This window comes from Sus scrofa, chromosome 7 (assembly GCF_054392235.1).
Source record: "Sus scrofa isolate SSC_HxYL_T2T_F1_AM1 chromosome 7, Sscrofa_HxYL_maternal_Yorkshire_Landrace_v2.0, whole genome shotgun sequence".
Lineage (NCBI taxonomy): Eukaryota > Metazoa > Chordata > Mammalia > Artiodactyla > Suidae > Sus > Sus scrofa.
Genome location: NC_139389.1, coordinates 50,811,188 through 50,834,340, shown reverse-complemented (window position 1 = coordinate 50,834,340; position 23,153 = coordinate 50,811,188). Strand labels below are relative to the sequence as shown.

Sequence of the window (23,153 nt, the reverse complement as noted above, 5' to 3'; positions counted from 1 at the left end):
TTTCTATAGGAAGCCTTGTTCCAACATCTAATCATAGTCTCACATTTACAAAATACTGTATTAATGTCACACTGAAACACTTATTTTCAAGTAGACAGTGAAATGACAAACTTTCTCTTGAACTTTCTAATATACACTTGAAGTGATAAACCCTACTATAGAACCAAAAACTATGGATTATCCACGGTTGTTCATTACCTATGGTTAATTTTTAATAAAATTTTACTTTATAATAACTGTTTACAGAAGAGTTGCAAAGGTAGTGCACAGAGTTCCCACAAAGCCTTCACTCAGTACCCCCTAATGTGGATACCTTGCACAACCGTGTTAAACCTGTCAAAACGAAGAAATTTAACACTAGTACATTACTATCAACTAAACTACCGACTTTACATAGATTACATCAGTTTTTCCAGCAATATCCTTTCTCTGTTTCAGAGTCCAACCCAGGATACCACAAGGCGGTCACTATACCTCTCCTTAGTCCCCTCTGCTCAATGTTAGTTTCTTCGTCCTTCCTTGTGTTTTATGAACCTTGAAGTTTTTGAAAAGTACTGACTGGTCACATATTTTATAGAGTGTTTCTTAATTTGGGTTAGTCTGATGATTGTTCTCACAAATGGACCAGAATTATGGGGGAAGAATAAATACCACAAGGTAAAGGAGATACACGATATCAACGTAATTTACCACTGATGATGTTAGCTTTGATCACTTGGTTAAGGTAGTATTTGCCAAGTTTCTCCATTGTAAAATTACTGTTTTTCTCTTTCATCTATTATTTAGTCCAACCCTCACCTGAAGGATACTTCAGGGTGGGAGAGTATCTACAAATATTACTTGGAATAATCCTATAAGTTTTCTTCTTCTGTTTACTTATTTATTTAACAATCTATTTATATCATTTATTGATTCAGACTCATGTATATTTGTTTTTCAAGTACTAGATTATTTTGTTGTTTAAACTGTTCCAGCTCTGGATATTGGGAGCTCTTCCAGGTTGGCTCCTATGGTGCCTTGACATGGGCCAACATTTTGTTTTTTTGAGCTCTTCCTTACTTTTGGCACTACTAGTTGCTCTAGGCTCAGCCTCTGTTTCCCTTGTTCCAGCCATAGAATCAGCCACTTCTCCTAAGAGCCCTGCTTCCTTTTATTGATGAATGATATTTTGAAACCAAGAGCTGGGTACTAGGTGTACTCATTATTAGTGGTGTGTCACTGCTTTGAGGTCCTAAGTGAAAGAACTGAGAAATATATATGTGTGTGTACTAACCAAAGCAACACACACATATAATATCATTTGTGTATACATCTGTATATATTTTAAACTAGACATGAGTTCATATTGATGTCTCCAACTCTAATCTACCCTGTGGTTAATTTTAATTCCAGATTAAGCTTCCCTCAATAGCAGGCACTACATTTAACACTCAAGTTCTAGTATTAGCTGTACAGAAACAGGAAAGTAAAATATTTTTAAAATAGAATTTCGTAAGTCATCTCCACTACTGGGACTTCATATCAGCACACAATTAAGAGAACTATATAAATACTTCTTACTTAACTTTTTAACTTATTTTTTTAAACCAGTGTACTATTACTTCAAAATATTTTCCCTGAAAAACACTTTTCTTTAAAAAGAAGAGAGAGAGAAAGAGAGAAGCCAAAGACATGTCTTATTATACACACAACAACAGACCATTTTAAAGGGAAGAGAAATTATGTGATTTGTCCTACATCATTCCACCAGCAAAAGCAGAAGTGAACTTGACTGTGTTTAAATGCAGTTACTCCACGCCAACTTCAATGGCATCTGCATTACACTCCATTTTAGATTACAGGAAAGACGACAATTTATAAAACAAAAAAATGAAAACAAGAGTTCAATTCCCTACGACAGCTCTTCTGTTATTTCAAGAGGTAAAATGTAATTAGATAAAACGTAGTTAGTTCATCTTCTCTGAAACCGATTGAGAGAGTAAAGTTACGTACTCATACTCTAAAAACCACAACTGAAATAAACATACATTTATTGAAGGAATATTTCCTAAACATCTATATTGTGCAGATATTCTAACAACTACTCTGCAAGTTGGACAAATGAATAAGAAATATACTCTACCCTTCCCAAAACAACTGATAATCACAATTAATGAGAAGAGGCACGTGCCTGAGTGTAAGAAGACTAACATAGAAAATTATAAATGAAGACAATTATAATGAAGTATAAATATACGGGTATTCTTTCCTTTTTTTTCCTCCTCTAAACTACTGAGAACACCATTAGTTTGTAATCAATGTAAGAATTTTGATTGTTTTATAGCAGAAGTGACCAGAACATTTACTAAAAAAGGAATATTTGGTGATAGTTGAAGAGTGTCTGTTACTTTGAAAGATACTGCTGCAATGCTGAAACTTAAAAATAAGAATCTAAGATTCTTAAAGGTGCTGGAATAGCAACAAGATATAGTAAGACTTGGATTTCCTGTCATGGCTCAGTAGTTAACGAATCCAACTAGGAATCAGGAGGTTTCAGTTCAATTCCTGGCCTCACTCAGTGGATTAAGGTTCCAGCGCTGCCATGAGCTGTGGTGTAGGTCGCAGACACAGCTTGGATCCTGAGTTGTTGTGGCATAGGCCGGTGGCTATAGCTCCGATTACACCCCTAGCCTGGGAACCTCCATATGCCACAGGTACAGCCCTGGAAAAGACAAAAAGACAAAAAAAAAAAAAAAAAAATACAGTAAGACGAGTAAAGAGGCAACTACCTCACATTTGAGTTCAGAGTCTGTCTTATTAGCTATCCAACACTGAATAAACTTGCAATTTACATGTTACCCAATTTAAAATGGGGCTAACATCTGCCCTACTTCACAAGACTTTTTGTAGGCTTAAATAAGAATGTACACAGCAAAACTCTGTAAATTACAAAGTGCTGCCCAAACGACAGGTAGACAGGTAGTCAGATACACACACATATACAACACACACTCACAGTTTTATTATCCAACGGGACATCAAAAACAATGGCACTGAATACATTACAGCAGTATTTGGGAATCTAGTTTTTTAAAATTCTGCAGAGAAAAATTTATCTAAAACATTTTAGTTTTAAAAATACATTTACATAGGAGTTCCTATCACAGTGCAGCAGAAACAAATCTGACTAGCATCCATGAGGATACAGGTTTGATCCCCGGCTTCACTCAGTGGGTTAAAGATCTGGTGCTGCCATGAGCTGTGGTTAGGTTCCAGGTGTGGCTTGGATCCCACGTTGCTGTGGCTGTGGTGTAGGCCAGTGGCTACAGCTCCAATTCAACTTCTAGCCCGGGAACCTCCATATGCCACCAGTACGGTCTAAAAAAAAAAAAGACAGACCCCCCCCAAAATGTGCATATACAAATTTATTATTATTATGTATTTTTGATAATAAATCCTATGAAGCAACAGCTAGGAATCTAACGGAGAATACTTACCTTAACAAAATTATCAGGAAACATTCCTCTTCTCCCATTCAGTTCTCCTTCTAGCCATCCTTCCTCCTGTAGTTTTCTCACGTTCCTGATGATTTCCCCAACTCGAATAGTTAATTCATCATCATGTATAGCATCATAGTCATACTCCACAATATAGTCAACTAAAAAAAATAAAAAAGAAACATCTAAAATTTAATTCATGAAATACTATTAACCATATTAACTTAAAGCCAGGGAACCTGTTTAGCAACAGTAATTAATATTACAAAGATATCATCAACGCTTACCACAGTTTTAAATATTTGGCTACATCAGCAAATTTCTTAATTGCCTGAGTATATGCACAGTACCAGTTTTAAGTAGAAACCTCAACACACTGTATAATTCACTTGGTCGGTTATTCTTCTAGTCAGCTGCAATATCTTTTGTGACAGACTCTAAGGTGGTTCCCATAAGCCCCATCTCTTGATATTTATGTCCTTGTGTAATTCTCTCTCCTCCTTAAATATGGACATGACTTCTAACCAACAGAATATAAGATGACAGTTTGTATGTGACGACATAAGATTACAATGTCCATCTTGCTAGGTAACTCTGTCACTTGTTCGCACTGAAGATGCAAGCTGCTTTGTTCTGCGCTGGCCTATGGAGAGGGCCGCATGCAAGCAACTAGGTCGTCCCTGGCTGACAGGGCCAGAGAAAAACTGAGGCCCTCAGTCCAAGAGCCCACAGGGAGCTGAACGATGCCAACAACCACTTGAGCTTGGAAGCAAATCCTTCTACAGTTGAAAGCCCAGCCCTAATCAACACCCTGATTGCAGACTGCACCTTGCAGAGGACTCAGCCATGCCCAGACTGCTCTAAGTTTGTGGCAATATTTTTCACCAAATAGAGAATGAATACGCCCTGAAATGAAGACCTATAAAGATCTATTTCATCTCCTTTAAGTACAGGACATCATATACACACATGCTACTACTATTTTATAGGACTCAATGAAAGAAAAAAAGCAGTACAGGTTTCCTATTCAAGATGGCAGACTGGCCATATCTCCATTCATCTTTTCTTCGTCCTGTAAGGGCGAAAAGAAAAAAAGAACACACACACAACCTACACCCCCTCAAAAAGGAAAGGGAGTATGGGCAGACATTGTTGGCTGCTGAACAGACAACCATTCCCACAATGACTCTTCCTCCTTCCTTTCTCATTGAACCTTGATTTTGTTCAAGGTATTTTGAGACCCTGTATTTTCACAAAATAAAATACCTTCTCTCAGTCCCAGGGGGTTAAATCTTAACTATCCTAGTACTTCACAAATTGTCAAATACTAATGTGCAATCAAGTCATCTTGCTGACTGGCAGAACTCATCTTGTTTACTTGGGGAATTTGGTATAAACACAGACTGACTGAGTAGGTCCCAGGATACCTAATGCTGCTGGTCAAAGAGCCAAAGGTCCAAAGAGAGTGAACTTATAGCAATTCCATTCTCATTCCCTCACTCGCTCGCTCTCCCCCCTCCCCACACACAGAGACTGGTTTTCAACTACACGGGTGACAGATACAATGTAACAATGTGACAATACAATGTAAGCAGGGGTTGTGGGAAGGTTTTATTTGACCTTATAAACAAAAACAAAAACAAAAAGAGAAGGAATGTCTTCCTGCAGACTCTGGATGTTCTTCAGTGAGAACTTAATGGCCAAAACTGCTACAATTACTTGAGACAAGAAAAACAACAGCTATGATTAGAAGAAAATGGCCTGAATCTTGCTAGATTCATCAAACTGCTAAGTTAACCAACCCCAGAACTCTTGATTCCTTGTTGCAGAAAAAGTTTTTTCATAGCTTTTAAGTAAATTCTAGATGAGATTTGTATTTGCAGCTGAAAATATCCCAACCTGAGAAAGGAACTAGGAAGAAATTTTTTAAATTTGTGAAAATGGATCCATACCTGAAAAAGCTAAGAAGAAGCCCAGAGAACTTAAAGAAACTATAACTGAGATGTCAAACTGCTCTGCAGAACCTCAGAAAGGCTAGAAATTCAGAAAAGGCAGGTTCATGGGAAACACAGAACTGAAAATAGGGAAATTAGTATCTACATGGAAGAGCTGACACCCATTATCAAACACAACAGTTCTGAGATAATAATGCTATATAAGCAGATATTTGTCTTCAAAGGCAAAAAACTAAAGCGTTAATCTTGGAAACACACCCAAAACAAACAGTTTGGGGGAACCAGTATAGCTACGAAGACTGAGTGATGGTTTCTTAGAAAAATGGCTACTGATTTACAGAATTTAGGTCTCAAGAACAATGGGCAGCTCTCAATCTACTAACTCTAAAATAAAATTTAAGTCCTACCCACATAAACAGAGTTCCCAAGCAGCTTTTTCTAATTGTTTATTCATAAACATGAATAGCAGGTGATAGTTAATCATGAAAGACTACGATAAACTGAAAAATTACTCCTGGATGAAACATACACCCACCTCTTCCCTTCCAGAACAATTCAGTCCTAAAGTCATTAGGTGAGACAGTCGGGGGCGAGAGACCTAGGTGGGAAGAAGTCTAGTGTGAGAAGACAGGGACCAAAAAGAGTAAATAAGGGCTGGGGTGGAGGCAGTAGTGAAGGTACCAGAGCCAGAGAAGGGTGAACCACCTACGGAGCTTCCCTAGTGCAGTGCATCAGAACACTAAGGCAATGTGAGGAAGGCATTCATGCAGAGGTAATAGGACATGTTGTGCCAGAACCCAATCATGGTGGAGCAGGCATCCAAGCTGAAGGGCTTAGTAAGGAAGATCAGAGGCCAAATGGTGTTCGGGGGTAGTGGCAGATTTCCATGCAGAGATGTGGATGGATGGAGGCAACCCAATGAGGACCAGTCCACCCAGGAGAATAGGCTATTCAGAAAACGGTGGGGGGTGACAACAGCAGTGGAAGATTGGTTACATCCAAGGGAATTGATCAAATAAGTAAATATATTAAGGGCAATGGAAGCCAAGTTTCTCTACGAAAGGGAGTTAGAAACATAAAGGAAAAGGCTTCATGCAATCCTGTGACATTAAAAGGGAATGAGAAGTATCATCATGAACTCACGGTTTTCAACACATAAACATTCACATGTATATAAAACACACACATACCATACCACACATACACACACACACACAGCTCTGTCCACTGAAAGGGCCTGAAATCACAACACCCCATGGCAATGAGCAAATCTAAATGCTGAGATCTTTTAAATACCGCTTTCTACTGAAAGGAACCAGGAATCCTTGGGAAGATTGGCATTTCCAGGGCTAAGGAAGGAAAAGTACAAGATAAGCCTGGAACACACTGTTGTGCCAGAAAGAAAGGAAGTTCTCAAAGAAAGATTAGGAGATGCCAAAGGACACAGAGAAGTGGTATCAAAAAAGCTCCTATTGGCCAAATCAGGACAGTGTGAGCATTAGAATAAACAGTAACAGTAACAGAATATACCCCACTTATTACTGAATAAAGTAAAAAACCATGCGTCTATACATATATAAATACTAATTTCTTAAATTTTTATAGCTGAACTGTCATTAAGTACCAGACGATTCTGCTGTGTAGAAAATACTAAAATATGAAGGAAAAAGATATCAGTCAGGAAAAAATTCTTTGTATTTTTCTATTATAGTTGGTCTACAGTGTTCTGTCAATTACCTGCTATACAGCAAAGTGACCCAGTCACACACACACATATATTCTTTTTCTCACATTATCCTCCATCACTCTCCATCACAAGTGACTAGATATAGTTCCCATTGCTATATAGTAGGATCTCATTGCTTATCCACACCAAATACAAAAGTTTGCATCTATTAACCCCAGATTCCCAGTCCATCCCACTCCATCCCACTCCTCCTTGGATACTGCAAGTCTGTTCTCCAAGTCCATGTGTTTCTTTTCTCTTTGTACTTCAAATGTTTCTACAATTAATGTTTAAAATTTTGGAGAATTCTTGCCATGGCTCAACAGAAACAAATCTGACTAGTATCCATGAGGACATAGGTTCGATCCCTGGACTCACTCAGTGGGTTAAGGATCCAGCATTGTGTGAGCTGTGGTGTTGGTTGCAGATGTGGCTCGGATCCCACATTGCTATGGCTGTGGCGTAGGGCTGGCGGCTATGGCTCCTATTCCACCCTTAGCCTGGGAACTTCCATAGGCCATGGATTTGGCCCTAAAGAGACAAAAACATTTAAAAAAATAAAATAAAACCAAAATTTTAAAAGATTTAAATGTACAGATTTTCATCATCATGGACATAATAAAGTACATAAAATCAGTACAGAATGCTATGAAAAAAGAAGTGAGAAAAGAGAAAGTATTTGGAAATTTGTGTCTTCCAATATGTCTCTCTTTTTTTTTTTTTTCTTTTTTTGAAGAAATGGAGACAAACCTAAGAAAATTTTACCAAAAAAAGGTAAAGGAAAGAGACATAAAGAAAATATGAAAGCAAAGATAAGAAACAATCAATCCAGATAATCTAATATCCAATTAACAGTTTTAGTGAAAAACAAAACAAACAAACAAAAACAGAGACTAGACAATGAAATAATACAGAAAATATTTCAAAGCTAAATGAAACAAATCTTCAAAGAGAAAGAGGTTTGAGAGAGTCCGGTACAATGAACAAATAAAAAGTCAGTACTCACATCTAATGGTGAAAATTCACAACAAAGATAAACATATCCTAGAAAGCTCTCTGAGAGGAAATAAAGAGTTCATCAAGGAGTTGTCACCATGGCACAGCAGATTATGGATCTGGCACTGCATCTGCAATGGCTCAAGTCACTCTGAGGTACAGGTTTGATTTCTGGCCCAGAGCAGTGGCACTGCACCAGCTGTGGCACAGGTCGAAGCTGCAGCTCAGAATCAGCCCCTGGCCTGGGAATTTCCATGCTGCAGGTGTGGCTGAAAGGGGCGGGGGGGGGGGGGGGGGGGCGGGGGGAAGAGTTCATCTACAAAAGAATGAAGCAGAAGACTTCTCACAAGCAACATTAGATTCCAGAAGAAGAAAAATAAAAACGCTAAGCCACTTAAGTACTGAAGGAAAATGAACCCCATACTCAGCCAAATCAATAGACAAGTTTAGGGTATAACATTTTCACACAGACAAGGACAATGAAAATTAAAAACAATGAAAATTAATTCCCAAATATGAAATTACATCATATTATCCAGCAAAATAAATATATGAACCAAAACAGAAGAGGACATGAAATTCAAGAAACAGTGGAGCCAATCTTAGAAGGAGGAAAGTGCTTAAGATAGCACTTGTGCAACAAATCTAAGGAACAAATAGTCTAAATTGAACTGGACAGACAGATAGTTTTAGGAGGTATTTGGGGGCAAAGAGAAGTGAGATACAGACTGAAGTTTTATACTATCCTTAAGAATCTGGAACTCAAAGAGACAATAAAGCTTGATAAGGAAATGAAAAAGTAAAGATGAATAGAAACTCCTGAAAAGGCAAAGAACTATAGAATACTGAAAATATAATTATCATACATACTTGGCTGCACAGTAAAAACGCATTTACATGGTCATAATAAGGTAGAAACTAGGTATTATTTTTAATGTTGAATATCAACCTATCACAAAACACAAGACTAAATTATGGTTACAGGCCAAAATACAAATATTAACAAACCCTTTGCATTATATTATAAAGACAAAACTGGGGAGGTTGACAAAGACAAGGTTAGAGTTATTAACATCATCATGCAAAGTGCTAATAAGTCCAAAAATACTGTGTTAGTTGCTGAAAAAAGAAATAATGGTTTAAATATATGCTCAGAATTTAGAAAGGTATCCCAGAGAGAAATAACACTATATTGGGATAAATGGAAAACAGATGTGAGATTATAATAAGTAAGCTAAATCCTTACGTATCATATCAAAAAGTTAAAAAATGAAAGTACCAAATAAAAAAGCTATAGAAACTTATTATTTAGAAAGAGAAAAGCCAAAAAAATTAAAACTGAAAGACTAGAGAGTTCAAAGTTGGAGAATGAGAGAATAAGAAAAACAATAGAGAACAGTGGGTCAGGGAAATACTGTTTTTCCTTGTCTTTTAATACTTCTGTATTTTTGTATTGTACGCAGGTATTACTTTGATAAGATTTAATTTTTTAAAGCACCATATATGAAAGCGGCTTGTCCAACATCATGGCAAAATGTTTATAACTCATGATTCTATGTGTTACAATTAAGAGGTTTACTGAGTCTAAGATAATTTATTTCTCCTAAAGAAAACACTATATGGTAAATAAGGCTAAATTCTTGCCCTTTTAAACATTCACAGTTAGATTTGTAATATAATGTTAAATAAGAAAGGTTATAAAACATAGGTACAGTAACATCAGACTTTTGTACAAAGGGAAGAAACAAAAATATGCATAGAAAAATATAGAGTTACATTTCAAAATGTTAATGGATGCCTAATGTGACCTGAGATGCTGTTTATTACTCTCCCTTTATTTCATCTTTAGTGAAGAATTAATATTACCCAAACAAGAGGTCAGGTCTTGACCTCACAGTGATCTCTAGGAGTGTTTTTGTTTTTCATTTATAATGATTTTTATTTTTTCCATTATAGCTGGTTTACAGTGTTCTGTCAATTTTCTACTGTACAGCATGGTGACCCAGTTACACATACAAGTATACATTCTTTTTTTCTCACATTATCACGCTCCATCATTAAGCTACTAGACAGTTCCCAGTGCTATACAGCGGGATCTCACTGCTTATTCATTCCACAGCAATAGGTGGCATCTATTAACCCCAAATTCCCAATCCATCCCACTCCCTCCCCCTCCCCCTTGGCAACCACAAGTTTGTTCTCCATGTCCACGATTTTCTTTTCTGTGGAAAGGTTCGTTTGTGCTGCATATTAGATTCCAGATATAAGTGATATCACATGGTATTTGCCTATCTCTTTCTGACTTATTTCACTTAGTATGAGAGTCTCTAGTTCCATCCATGTTGCTGCAAATGGCATTATTTTGTTCTTTTTTATGGTTAAGTAGTATTCCTGTGTGTGTGTGTGTACACCACATCTTCTTAATCCAATCCATTGGTGGACATTTAGGTTGTTTCCATGTCTTGGCTATTGTGAATAGTGCTGCAATGAACATGTGGGTACATGTGTCTTTTTCAAGGAAAGTTTTGTCCAGATATATGCCCAAGAGTGGGATTGCTGAGTCATATGGTAGTTCCATGTATAGTTTTCTAAGGTACCTCCACACTGTTGTCCATAGTGATTGTACCTAGAAGAAGTGTTTTTGTTTATTTAGAAACTCTAGACCTTTGTTTATCTGAGGACTTCTCCAAATAAACAATGGCATTATGTTGGGGCTTTCAGACCATGCAGCATCTATTCTACTTCTGGAAGGGCTAAGGTCAGTCACATGGGCAGTCAACTGTATTTTCTCAATAAAATTCTGGACATCAAGACTCAGGTTAGTTTCCCTGGTTGACAATACTCTATATATTGTCACTCATGATTCCCAGGAGGAGTTAATGATGTCCATGACTTCAGGGAGAAAAGATGACATCATGCCTGGAAACTTCCTGGACTCGGCCTCTTCCCTTGGCCAATTTTAATCTGTATCCTTTTACTATAATCAACCATAGCCAAGAGTATAACAGCTTTCAATGAGTTCTGTGAGTTCTAGAAAACTGTTGAGCATGAGGGCAGTTGTGGGAACCCTTAAAATCTGTAGTTGGTGTCAGAAATGAGGGCATTCTTATAAACAGTAACCCGTACCTTAGAATTTTCTGACAATAAACATATACCAATTGGGTTAAAATAAGTTACTACAGACACTGACGTCAGTGTGTAACAATTATCTTTACAGAAAAGTTAAAAGTGGTTAATTAAAGTCTCATTCAATTCAAGAGTTTGCCATACAACTACCATGATTTCAAGAATGCACCCTCCATATTTTTGATAACTCATTTTTTCATTGAAAATTGGTATGTGGAAAGCAAATTAAACTCTTTAAGACTTCAAATTCAACAAAACTCTTCCAGCAGTTACAATGGAAGCCAAAATGCAGCAGATTAGTATCTTCAAAATGTGGAAAGAAATTAAGCGCAAACCATGAAGTCTATATCACAGAAAATATCCTTCAAAACAAAAGAAAAAATAAAGACAAGCAAAAACGGAGTTTGCCACACTAGAAGAAACTCTGACGGTGTTCTCTAAACAGAGCAAAGAAAAGGGAAAACATCCAATATCCAGAAAGAGATACAGAAAGTAAAGAAATGCAAAAGAGTGATAAATATATATGTATATAAACACTGAGTAAAATAATGAGAAAAATTAACTCAAACTGTATTAAAGACTTAAATCTGAACGATAAAACTCCTGGAAGAAAACAAAGGCAGGTCTTAGGGAGGATTTTTTTTTTTTAACATCAAAAAGCAAAGGCAACAAAGGCAAAAATAAACAAGTGGAACTACATCAAACTAAAAGCTTCTGCACAGAAAGGAACTCATCAACAAAGTGAAAAGACAACCTACAGAATAGGAGAAAATATTTGCAAATCACATATCTGATAAAAAATGGACAGAGAATCGGAACAAACATTTTTCCAAAGAAGCCAGACAGACAGTCAACAGATGCATGAGAAAGAACTCAACATCACTAATCATCAGGGAAATGCAAATCAAAACTTGTGATTATAAAATAAATAAATCCTGAGGACATAATAATGTACAGCATGGTGACTACTCAATAAAACTATATTGCCTATTTCAAAGCTAAGAGAGTAAATCTTTTAAAAGTTCTCATCACGAGAAAAAATTTTTAATTATGTATGGTGACGGATGTTAGAAGAAAAAGGAGGAGCAAGGGGAGGAGGAGGAAACAAAACACAAGAGGATTAAAATAACAGCGACCTTATAAATCAGGAATTAAAGTATTCTAAGATCCTTGCAAGCATAGAGGAATAAAGGTGGCAATTAACATTAGATTGTTAAAAGTTAAAAACACAGTGGTACTCTCTAAAATAATAATAATAAAAATGCCAAACAAAAACCAAAAAACCTAACTTGCAGTTTCAGCTCCAACATGGAAGAAGCTTGGAAGTTGTGTCGCTCCCACTCTTACAGTAAGAAGAAAGTTAAATAAACTGAAAATCATAGACTTTCTCTAGACCCATTAGAGAACTGAGGACACAGGGCAAACCACCACCTCAAGATACGAAGAGAGAGACACAGCTAAGATTTACTTCATCATTTCAAGCAGAAACTACTGGAGTCATAAACTGGTAGGAAAACTGTATTAGTTTCCCAGGGCTTTCAAAACAAACTATCATGAACCACGTGACTTAAAACAATAAAACTTTGTATTCTCTCACGGTTAAAGCTCTGGTGGCCAAAGTACCAAATCAAAGCATCATCAAGATTGGATCTTTCTAAGTTCCCGCTTGCAGCTCAAGGGGTTATGAACCTGACTAGTATCCATGAGGATGTGGGTTCAATCCCTGGCCTCACTCAGTGGGTTAAAGATCCAGCGTTGCCATGAGCTGTGGTGTAGATCACAGAAGTAGCTCAGACCCTGCACTGCCATGGCTGTAGCTGTGGCTGTGGCCGTGGCTGTGGCCAGCAGCTGCAGCTCCAATTTGACCCCTAGCTTGGGAACTTTCATAGCTCAAAAAAAAGGGTGCTGCCCAAAAAAGCAAAAAGACTGTATCTTTCTGAAGACTGACAAAGAATTGTTCCAAGAATTGCCCCTATCTTGGCTTCTAGGGGCGCTGGCAATCTCTGGCATTCCTTGGCTTGATAATTACAATCTCTGTCTCCATTGGCACATGACCTTCCCCTTCTATGTCTCTGTCTCAAATCTCCTTCTCCATACTTTTAATAAGGAAATCAGTACTAGTTATGGCCAATCCTAAATACAGGCTACCATCTTAGGATCCTTAACTACATCTGCAAAGACTCTATTTCCAAATAATGTCACATTCATACACACCAGGGCTTCAGACTTAGACATACCATTTTGGGAGTGAAAAGTCACAAAAACTTAAATAGCAATTTTGATGAACTACTGGAGGCTGAGTATGAACTGCTGGAGGCTGAGTATGCAACAGAAAACTTCTGGGGACCACAGTCTCAGAGAAGCCCCCATATTTTGTGGGGTTTACTTCCAGGAACCCCACCAGGTTCTCAGAGTGAAGAAGCAATAAAGATCTCCTCGTGGTTCTGGCAAAGAGGAAGGAAAAGTAATCTTGTGAAATAACCAGGAACCAAAACAAAGACCTACTCTCCAGAAAAAGGACTTCACTAGGTCCCAATCCTACCTGTGGAAACGTTTCGATAAGGACATTTCTCTGATTCCAGTCCCCTCTTGCCTTTCTGCCTCACATGGGGAGGGAGGAGGTGGCAGAGGACATAAGAAAGAAATCACAGCACCAGCAAATGAACTCAATAAAAGTCTGAGATTTAATTATAAGATTATAGCATGCTTCCTCTCACTGACATCTTATACAACCACACCAATATGGTTCCCTTAAAATAAGAAGTAATTACCACTGAAAGAGTTGCATGATTCAGATTCCATCTGAGAAGGAGAACTTAGGGAAACCCAAAGACAGCAGGGGAACAAAAACAAGTATACTAAAGGAATTTGATGCCTAAATACTAGAACAAATATTAAAAACAGTAAAACTCCTAGGCAGAATAAATATGAAACCTCACACAAAAGACCTATTTATCTCATCTCCTTTTACCTAAATACATGTCCAACTTTCAACAAAAAGTTACACACCATGATTTTAGAAGGCGAGAAAAACACAAAGACAAAGCAGGAATCAAAATCAGACTCAAGCATGACACATATTTTGAAAGCAGACAGAGAATTTTAAATAACTATAATATGTTAAGGGTGATAAAGGAAAAAACAGACAACTTCTAAGAACAGATGGGTAAGGTAAGCAGATAGACTCTGAGATAAACCATCAAAAGGAAATGCTAGAAATCAAATAACACTGTAACAGAACAAAAGATGCCGTTGGTGGGCTTATCTGCCAACCAACACCAAGGACAGAATCAAGAAGCTTTTAGATAGGTCAATAGAAACTTCTTGAACTAAGATGCAAAAAAATAATAATTTTTGAAAAAACCAAAAAGAATATCCAAAAACTATGGAACAATCTCAAAAGATACAATACACATAATTGGAATATCAGAAAAGGAAGAAGAAGGAAACAGAGCAGAGGAAATAAATGAAGTAATAATGGTGGACAATGTTTCAATATATACCAAACCACATATCCATGAAGCCCAAAGAACACAAGGAATGTGGAAGAGTCTACACCTACGCATATCATATTCAAATCAAAAACAGAAAATCTTGAAAGAAGCCATAAGAAAAAAACACCTTACATATAGAGGAACAGGGATAAGCATTAAAGTAGGCTTCTCTTCAGAAACACTCAAGCAAGACTGGAGTGGAGTAAACTATTGAAAGAAAAAAAACCTACCAACTTAGAATTCTACATTCAGTGAAATTATCCTTCCAAAGTAAAGGATAAATATTTTCTCAGACAAACAAAAACAAAAGTTCATTGGCAACACACCTGGAGTGAAAGAAATGTTAACAGAAGTTCTTCAGAACTCTCCTGTAGCGCAGTGGGTTAAGAATCCAAATACAGTGGCTTGGGCCTCTGCAGAGGCATCGGTTAGATTCCCAGGCCAGCGCAGTAAGCTAAAGGATCTGGCATTGCTGCAGCTGTAGCATAGGTCACAGCTATGACTTGGATTCAATTCCTTGCCCAGATTTCCATATACTGAAGGTGTGGCCATAAAATTAAAAAAAAAAAAAAATTCTTCAAATGGAAGGAAAAGAATACAAGTCAGAAACTCAAACCTATATAAAAAACGGAGTTCCCTTCATGGCTCAGCAGTTAATGAACCCAACTAGCTCCATGAGGATGTGGGTTAGATCCCTGGCCTCGCTCAGTGGGTTAAGGATCCCGCATTGCCATGAGCTGTGGTGTAGGTCACAGACATGGCTTGGATCTGGCATTGCTGTGGCTGTGGCATAGGTCAGCAACTGTAGCTCCAATTTGACCCCAACCCCAGAAACTTCCATATGCCACAGGCACGGCCCTAAAAAAGCAAAAAGAAAGAAAGGAAGAGTGAAGGCAAAGAAATAAATGAAAGTAAAACAAAATCTTTTACTTTTCTTATCTTTTTTCTTTTTACAGCTGTGCCTACAGCACATGGAAGTTCCCCGGCCAGGAGTCTAATCAGAGCTGCAGCTGCATCCTACACCACAACCACAACTGCTCTAGATCCAATTTGCATCTGCAACCTCCACCGCAGCTTACAACAACAATGAATCCTTAACCCACTGAGTGAGGCCAGAGATCATATCTGCATCCTCACAGAGACATCAGGTCCTTAACCTGCTGAGCCACAGTGGGAACTCTTACTTTTCTTATTCTTAAAGGATCTAAAAGATCTTTTTTAAAATAAAAATAGTAACAACATATTGGGTTATTTTTAGCATGAATGACAGCAATACCATAAATGACAAAGGAGGAACTGATAATACTCTATGGTACCTGCATTACACAAGAAGTGGGGCAGTGTTATTTAAAAGTGAACTTAGATTAAATTAGTAGTAAGTCTATACTGCTAACTCTAGGCTAACTGCTAAAAGAATTTTAAGTATAAAATTGATATGCTAAAAGAGGAAGGACATAAAATGTTCAACTGAAATAAGAAAAAAAAAGAAAAATGGGAAAAAATGAAACTAAAATTGTTTACTTGAAACGGTCAATAAAATCAATAAATCTCTTAAGAATGATCAAGGGAAAAAATGGGAGAAGAGCCATATTACCAATACCAAGAATATAAGAGGAACTATCACTAGAGACTTCACATTAATTTAAAAAACAGTAAGAGAAAACTACAAACTAGGTCCATAAGTAGAAAACCTCAAAGTTTGATAGTTTCAGATCAAGCTATTTCTGAGTAACTATTTCTAAAATTGAGTTTGTAGTTTAAAACCTTACCAAAAAAAAAAAAAAAGAAAGAAAAAGAAAAGAAATCTCCAGGCCCAGATGGTTTCCTTGGCAAGTTCTACCAAATATTTAAAGAAGAAATCTGCCAATACTACACAATGAGATACCATTAGGATTGCTAAAAAAAAAAAAAAAAAAAAAAAAAAGATATGAAACAATCGACACTATAATATACTGGTGGTGGCAATGCAAAAAAAAAAAAAAAAAAAAAGAATACCGAGCGTGCAACCCTAAAAAAGACAAATGATTAAAAAAAAAAAGGAAAAGTGTCTGACACTCAGGAAAAGAGTTTTGCAGCTTCATATAAAGTTAAACATACTCTTACCATATGACTCCAAGCTATACATACTTTAGAGAAGTAAAACTTATGTTCACATAAATACCTATACACAAAAGTTTACAGCACCTTTGTCATTAACCACTACAAACTAGAAAAACCCCAAACGCCCTTCAACGGAAAAAGATTAAAAAAAAAAAAAAGTATAATCATACAGTGAAATACTACTTCGGCAATAAATGGAAGTGAACTATTGATACAAACAACAATAACATGGATGAATTTCAAGAGCATTATGTTAAGTGAAAGAGACCAATTTCGAAAGGTTACCCATGGATAATGCCGTTTATATGACACTCTCGAAAAGATAAATTTATAGAGAACAGACAACTGTTTGCAAATGGTTAGGGTGGGGAAAAGGTGTGACTACAAAGGGAGGATATGAAGAAGTTTTTTAAGTAACAGACCTATCCTGTACCTTGACTGTGTGTTGTTTACAAGAATCTATATGTGTGTTAGATTAATAGAACTGGGGAGATTCTATTGTGGCTCAGTAGTTAATGAATCCGACTAGGAATCATGAGTTTGTAAGTTCGATCCCTGGCCTCGCTCAGTGGGTTAACGATCCGGCATTGCCATGAGCTATGGTGTAGGTTGCAGACGTGGCTCGGATCCAGCGTTGCTGTGGCCCTGGTGTAGGCCAGCGGCTTCAGCTCCAATTCGACCCCTAGCCTGGGAACTTCCATATGCTGCAGGAGCAGCCCAAGAAATGGCAAAAAGACAAAAAATAAATAAATAAATAAAAATAAAATAAAATGTATTACTGCTACAGTCAGAATAATAAGGTTATTGTATTTTTTAAAAAAAAGAGAGACAAATTACTTATGTTTACTATAACACCATCAAAAAAAAGGTTTCAAATATATGATATCCTTTTGTATAAAATACACACATAATACATGCAGCACACACACACATTGTCATATATATTTCAAGAAAGGTTTGCAAGGATATAAACCATAATGATAAACATATCTAGGTAGGTATTTCCCCCTCATTCTCATTATTTGCATTTTTAAAATTATTCTATGAAAAATATAAATTACATAGTGTCAACAGCAAAAATTTAATCATAAAAATACAGACATACAAAAATCTTAAGCAACCTACATGTCAAACAACAGGTGACTGGTTAAATTAAATATGGCAATACTACACAAGAGTATAAGATTTAATTACAAAAGTAAAGTTTAGGAAAATATGTACAATAAAATTTCAAGTGAATAAGGCAAGAGAACAAACTACAGTTGATCCTTGAACACCATGGGATTGAACTGTGTGGGCCCACTTATATGTTGACTTTTTTCGACTAATACAAAAAGAAAAATGTTCGGAGATTTGTGACAAATTGAAGAAACTGGCAGACAAACCACACAGCCTACAAATATCGAAAAAAAAGTAAGGAAAAGTTAGGTATGACATGAATGCATAAAATATATTTGATACTGGTCTATTTCATCATTTACTACCATAAAATATAAACAAATTCATTATAAAAAGTTAAAAGTTATCAAAACTTAACAGACACAAAACAGCTGAAAACCATTCATAGTCCAGAGAAATGTAAATAAATGTAAAGATGCAGTATTAAATCATAACTACAAGCAGTTTGTCTCTCCAATAAAATATTGCAGTAAAAAGTGTTCTCCTGGGGTTCTCATGTACTTCTCATTGTGTTTCGTGCAAACTGTAAACCTTGGCTAAAATCCTAAGACACATTCCAAATGCCACCAGTGATGCTGGAAATGCTCCCGAGAAATGAAGAAAAGTCATGACCCAAGAAAAAAGCTGAATTGCTTGACAGGTACCACAGATTGTGGTCTGCAGCTTTGGCTGACTGCCATTTCAAGATAAATGAATCCAGAGTAAGAACTATAATTAAATTTAAAAAAAGGAGGAGGGGAGAGTTGTGATGCTATTACTGCAGCTATGCCAGCATAGCAAAAACTTTGTACTTTCTGCAAGATATCTTTTTATCTCATAATGAAAATGTAACTTTTAGTTTAAGATTGCTATAAGAAAGGCACACCTATAGACTCTAACATGATTCAAGGAAAAAAAAAAAAGCAAAATCATTATATAACTTAAAGCAAGAGGAAGGTGAAGGATCTAAACCTGGAAAATTTAATGCCAGCAAAGGATGGTTTGATAATGTTAGAAAGATGTTTGGCTTAAAAAAAGGTCAAGATAGGGAGCTTAGTAGCTCAGTGGGTTAAGGATCTGCTGTTGTCACTGCTATGGCTCAAGTCACTACTGTGGTGTAAGTTTGATTCCTGGCCAGGGAACTTCTGCATGCCGCAGGTACAGCCCAAAAAAAGAAGAAGAAAAAGAAAATAACTGAAGAGAAAGGATTTGTGCCTGAAAAGGTTTTTAATCCAGACAAAGGTGCCCTATTCTAGAAAAAAATGTCACAAAGGACATTTACCAGTTAAAAAAAAGAAAAAGGAAAGCGAGTACCAGGATTTAAGGCAGGAAGGGAAATGCTAACACCATTGTTTTCTGTAAATGCACTCAGCTTTTGATCTGGAATGCCCTCATCTGTAAAGCTGCAAACTCCTGAGCCTTGAATGGAAAATCTTCTGCCAATCTTCTGGTTGTACAGCCAGAAGGCTTGGATGAGAATGAAATCCAGAAAAAGGACTGGTTCCATCAGGAATACCTTGTCAGTAAAAGACTACTTTTTAAAGTTCTTTTGATACTGGACAATGTCCCCCAGCCACCCAGAACAACAGGAGTTCAACAACAAAGATACATAAGGTCTCTAATTCTGCCTCTAGATCAGGGGGATCAAAGGAGCTTTAAGGCTGGCTCATTGCAGAGTACTCTATGGAAAAGACTGTCTACACTTATAGAAGGAAACCCCAATAGAGATATCCTGTAAGTCTGGGATGATCACACCACTGAAGATGCCACTGTTGTTACAGGGGGGAAAAAAAAACTAGGAAAGCCATCAAGCCCTAAACAATAAATGTATGCTGGAGTAAACTGTGTCCAGATGTACATGACTTCACAGTCTTTCCAACAGAGCCAATCAAGGAACTCATAAAAGAGTATAAATATGGTAAAAAATAAAATAAAATTAAAAAAAGGTGGAGGGTGAAGGGTTTCAAGATTTGCACCTAGGAGCAATTCAAGAGCTAAGAGATACCAAGCCAGAGGAATTAACAGAGGATGACCTAATGGAAATGAATGCTTCCATGCCACTGCTAGAAAATGAGAAAGACAGCACAGAAGCAGCAGTGCCAAAAAACAAATTCACACTGGACAATCTGGAAGAAGGATTTTGATTATTCAAGACTGCTTCTGCATCATTCTTTTATAAGATGGATCCCTCTATGATACAGTCACTGAAACCAAACCAAATGGTGGAAGAAGGACTGGTACCTACAGAAACATTCTTAGAAAAATGAAAAACTAAAAAAGTCAACAAAAATTATGATGCATTTTCATAATGTTACAGCAATCGTGCCTCCTTCTCTTGCCTCCCCTTCCAACTCTTCCACCTCTGCCATCCAAGACAGGAAGACAACTCATCTTTTTCTTTCACCTCCTCATGGCCTACCCAACATGAAGACAAGAAGGATGAAGACCTTTATGATAATTCACTTCCACTAAATAAATAGTAAATAATCATCATGCCTTAACAGTTAATAAATTTAACTGTTATGTTTCTGTCTTCATGTGAAAATCTCATAAATGTACAGCAAGAGGCATATGAGATGCTTCTGCATCATCATTACCAGCTAAGTACATGCATCATGTACAACATCACGTGCAAGGCTTGTACTGGAAGCAGAGAGCCAATCCTTAAACATGCAAAGATGATATTTAACAAAAAGTTAATAGTCTTAGTTCTCACAGTTTTATCACTTCACTTTCAAAGAATTACATTACCATACAGTATGCCTACCTCTCTCATTATTGGACAAACTGAATTAGCCTATCATCACAGGTAAGTGTTTTTTTAATGTAACAGTGTTTCCATACTATATTGTGACTATGACTGCAATATTGTATGCCATAATTTTATAACAATTTATTCATTAGTGGAAAGACTAGGCTACTCTGAAGCAACCATATCAGTTACATTAGGCTGCCATAAAGCATTAATATTGCTGCTTCTGTTATCAATGCATGAATCATTATAACTATAAATAAATATAAATTCACTTTTCACATTACCTTTTCACTTTCATGTCTAATGTTAGCAATAAATACACCTACAGTGTTTTGTATCATATAAGACAATAGTGATATAGCTACTGATAGATGATTTAAATAATTCATCTTGTAAGCAGATGACATAAGCTTAATGATATCAACATAGTACATACAGTACTATAAATATATTTCCTATTCCTTATGATTTTAATATTTTCTTTTCCCTAGATTACTTTACTGTAAAAATGTAGTATAAAATACATACGACATACAAAATATGTGAAAATCAACTATTTATGCTATTGGTAAAGCTGCCAGTCAATATGAGTATGTCTGGAAAGAATCAAAAGTTATACACAGATTTTCAACTTTGCAAGGGGGGTCAGCACCCCTAACCCCCACATTGTTCAAGGGTCAACTGTATATGTGAGGCATGAATCAAATTTGTAAAATATATTTATTTTCTTTAACTTTATTGGAGAAAATATGTATTTTTTTAGACATCAAATACATCTAAAAACTGTTCACTCTACAGAAGTTTATAGGTCACTTTTCTCTCTCTTTATCCTCTCTGTATTTTTAAACTTTCTAAGATGAACAGTTTCATAATCAGAAAGATATCAATAATGTTGGTATCACACACACACACACACACACACACAAAACAAATAATGTTGGTATCCCATAGCATACTACGTTTACAGAATGTTAGTGTGGCAGTACCCCAAGAAAGCAACAGTGGTCCTCACTGAAGTGTCACTCTGTCCCAGTGAGGGTGTCATTCCAAGGTGACACAGGAGGATATCTGATGTTACATCCCACAGTATACACCAGAACATCTCGTCTAGTTGTAGAGCCCATTAGAGCCATCTGGGATATGTTTAAACCATAAAGGAATCATTAAAAATTTATAAATCCCATCTACCCTACTTTGTGATAGAATTCTATACTTTTGTTACCAAGACCAAACTCAATACAAAAAGGTTAACATCCATCTTCCAACATCACCTAAGAAACCCCAAATTCCATAAAATAAGCCATACGGAACAAGAAATCCTGACTTTAAAATACAATATTTTTCAAGTTCCTATTTATTCAATTTAAAACTGCTAGTTTCCCTTACCCATCCATTTAATTATGGCTATATTCAGATACAAGAATTGTTAAGTACTTCAGTTTCCTCCATAATATCTTTACACATAATATGTATATATACAATACACACAATATAGACTACATAAATTATACTGCATGTTCTCCAAGATATTAGAGTGAGTTACAAAAGATATGGCAAAAAATATGTTCCAGCAGTAAACATCAGTTCAATACAATGAACTCTTTAAATAATGTTAAATTATATCTTGCAGAATTATACTGTTGACTTTCATGTATTTCATCCACTTTATTCTAACAAAATCTTTCAAAAGTCCAACTTTCATTTCAACATAGTCCATGTTTTTTTCCAGTAAAATTAACTTATTCATTAAAAATCAGTTTGTTGGTTAAAAAAAAAATCAGTTTGTTGGAGTTCCCATTGTGGCACAGGAGAAACAAATCCTACTAGTATCCATGAGGATGCGGGTTCAATTCCTGGCCTCACTTAGTTGGTTAAGGATCCAGCATTATGGTGAGCTGTGGTGTAGGCTGAAGACGGGGCTGGGATCCCAAGTTGTTGTGGCTGTGGTGTCGGCCAGAAGCTGTACCTCTGATTCAACCCCTAGCCTGGGAACCTCCATATGCCAAGGGTGTAGCCTTAAAAAACAAACAAAAAAAATCAGTTTGTTGTAAGAGCTATTTTTACACCCACATTAAGTGCATTCTTTTTTTTTTTTCTTCAGATAATCAAACTATATATATATATAGTTTGACAAATGGCAAAAAGACAAAATATATATATATATATATATATATATTTTGTCTTTTTGCAATTTCTTGGGCCCCTCTTGCGGCATATGGAGGTCCCCAGGCTAGGGGTCCAATCAGAGCTGTAGCCACCGGCCTATGCCAGAGCCACAGCAATGTGGGATCCAAGCCGCATCTTCGACCTACACCACAGCTCACGAAACACAGAATCCTTAACCCACTGAGCAAGGCCAGGGATCGA

General features: G+C 36.6%; 1 protein-coding gene and 1 long non-coding RNA gene across 3 annotated transcripts in view; one reads left to right on the top strand and one right to left on the bottom strand.

Moving 5' to 3' along the window:
• CD2AP (CD2 associated protein) overlaps window positions 1-23,153 on the bottom strand; it is a 113,590-nt gene that overhangs the window by 76,390 nt on the left and 14,047 nt on the right. The window contains exons 1-2 of one of the 2 annotated variants that reach the window (NM_001317083.1): window positions 14,251-14,260; window positions 3,477-3,637 (exon numbers count right to left, since the gene is read on the bottom strand). In NM_001317083.1, coding sequence (NP_001304012.1) covers window positions 3,477-3,637; window positions 14,251-14,260 — 171 coding nt within the window. Of the gene's footprint in view, window positions 1-3,476; window positions 3,638-14,250; window positions 14,261-23,153 lie in introns of those variants that run through there. The other variant, XM_021098031.2, reaches the window with a different exon arrangement.
• LOC146401574 (uncharacterized) lies at window positions 591-3,620 on the top strand. Its single transcript, XR_014810252.1, has 2 exons — window positions 591-2,693; window positions 3,352-3,620. It is a non-coding gene; the product is annotated as an uncharacterized LOC146401574 (long non-coding RNA).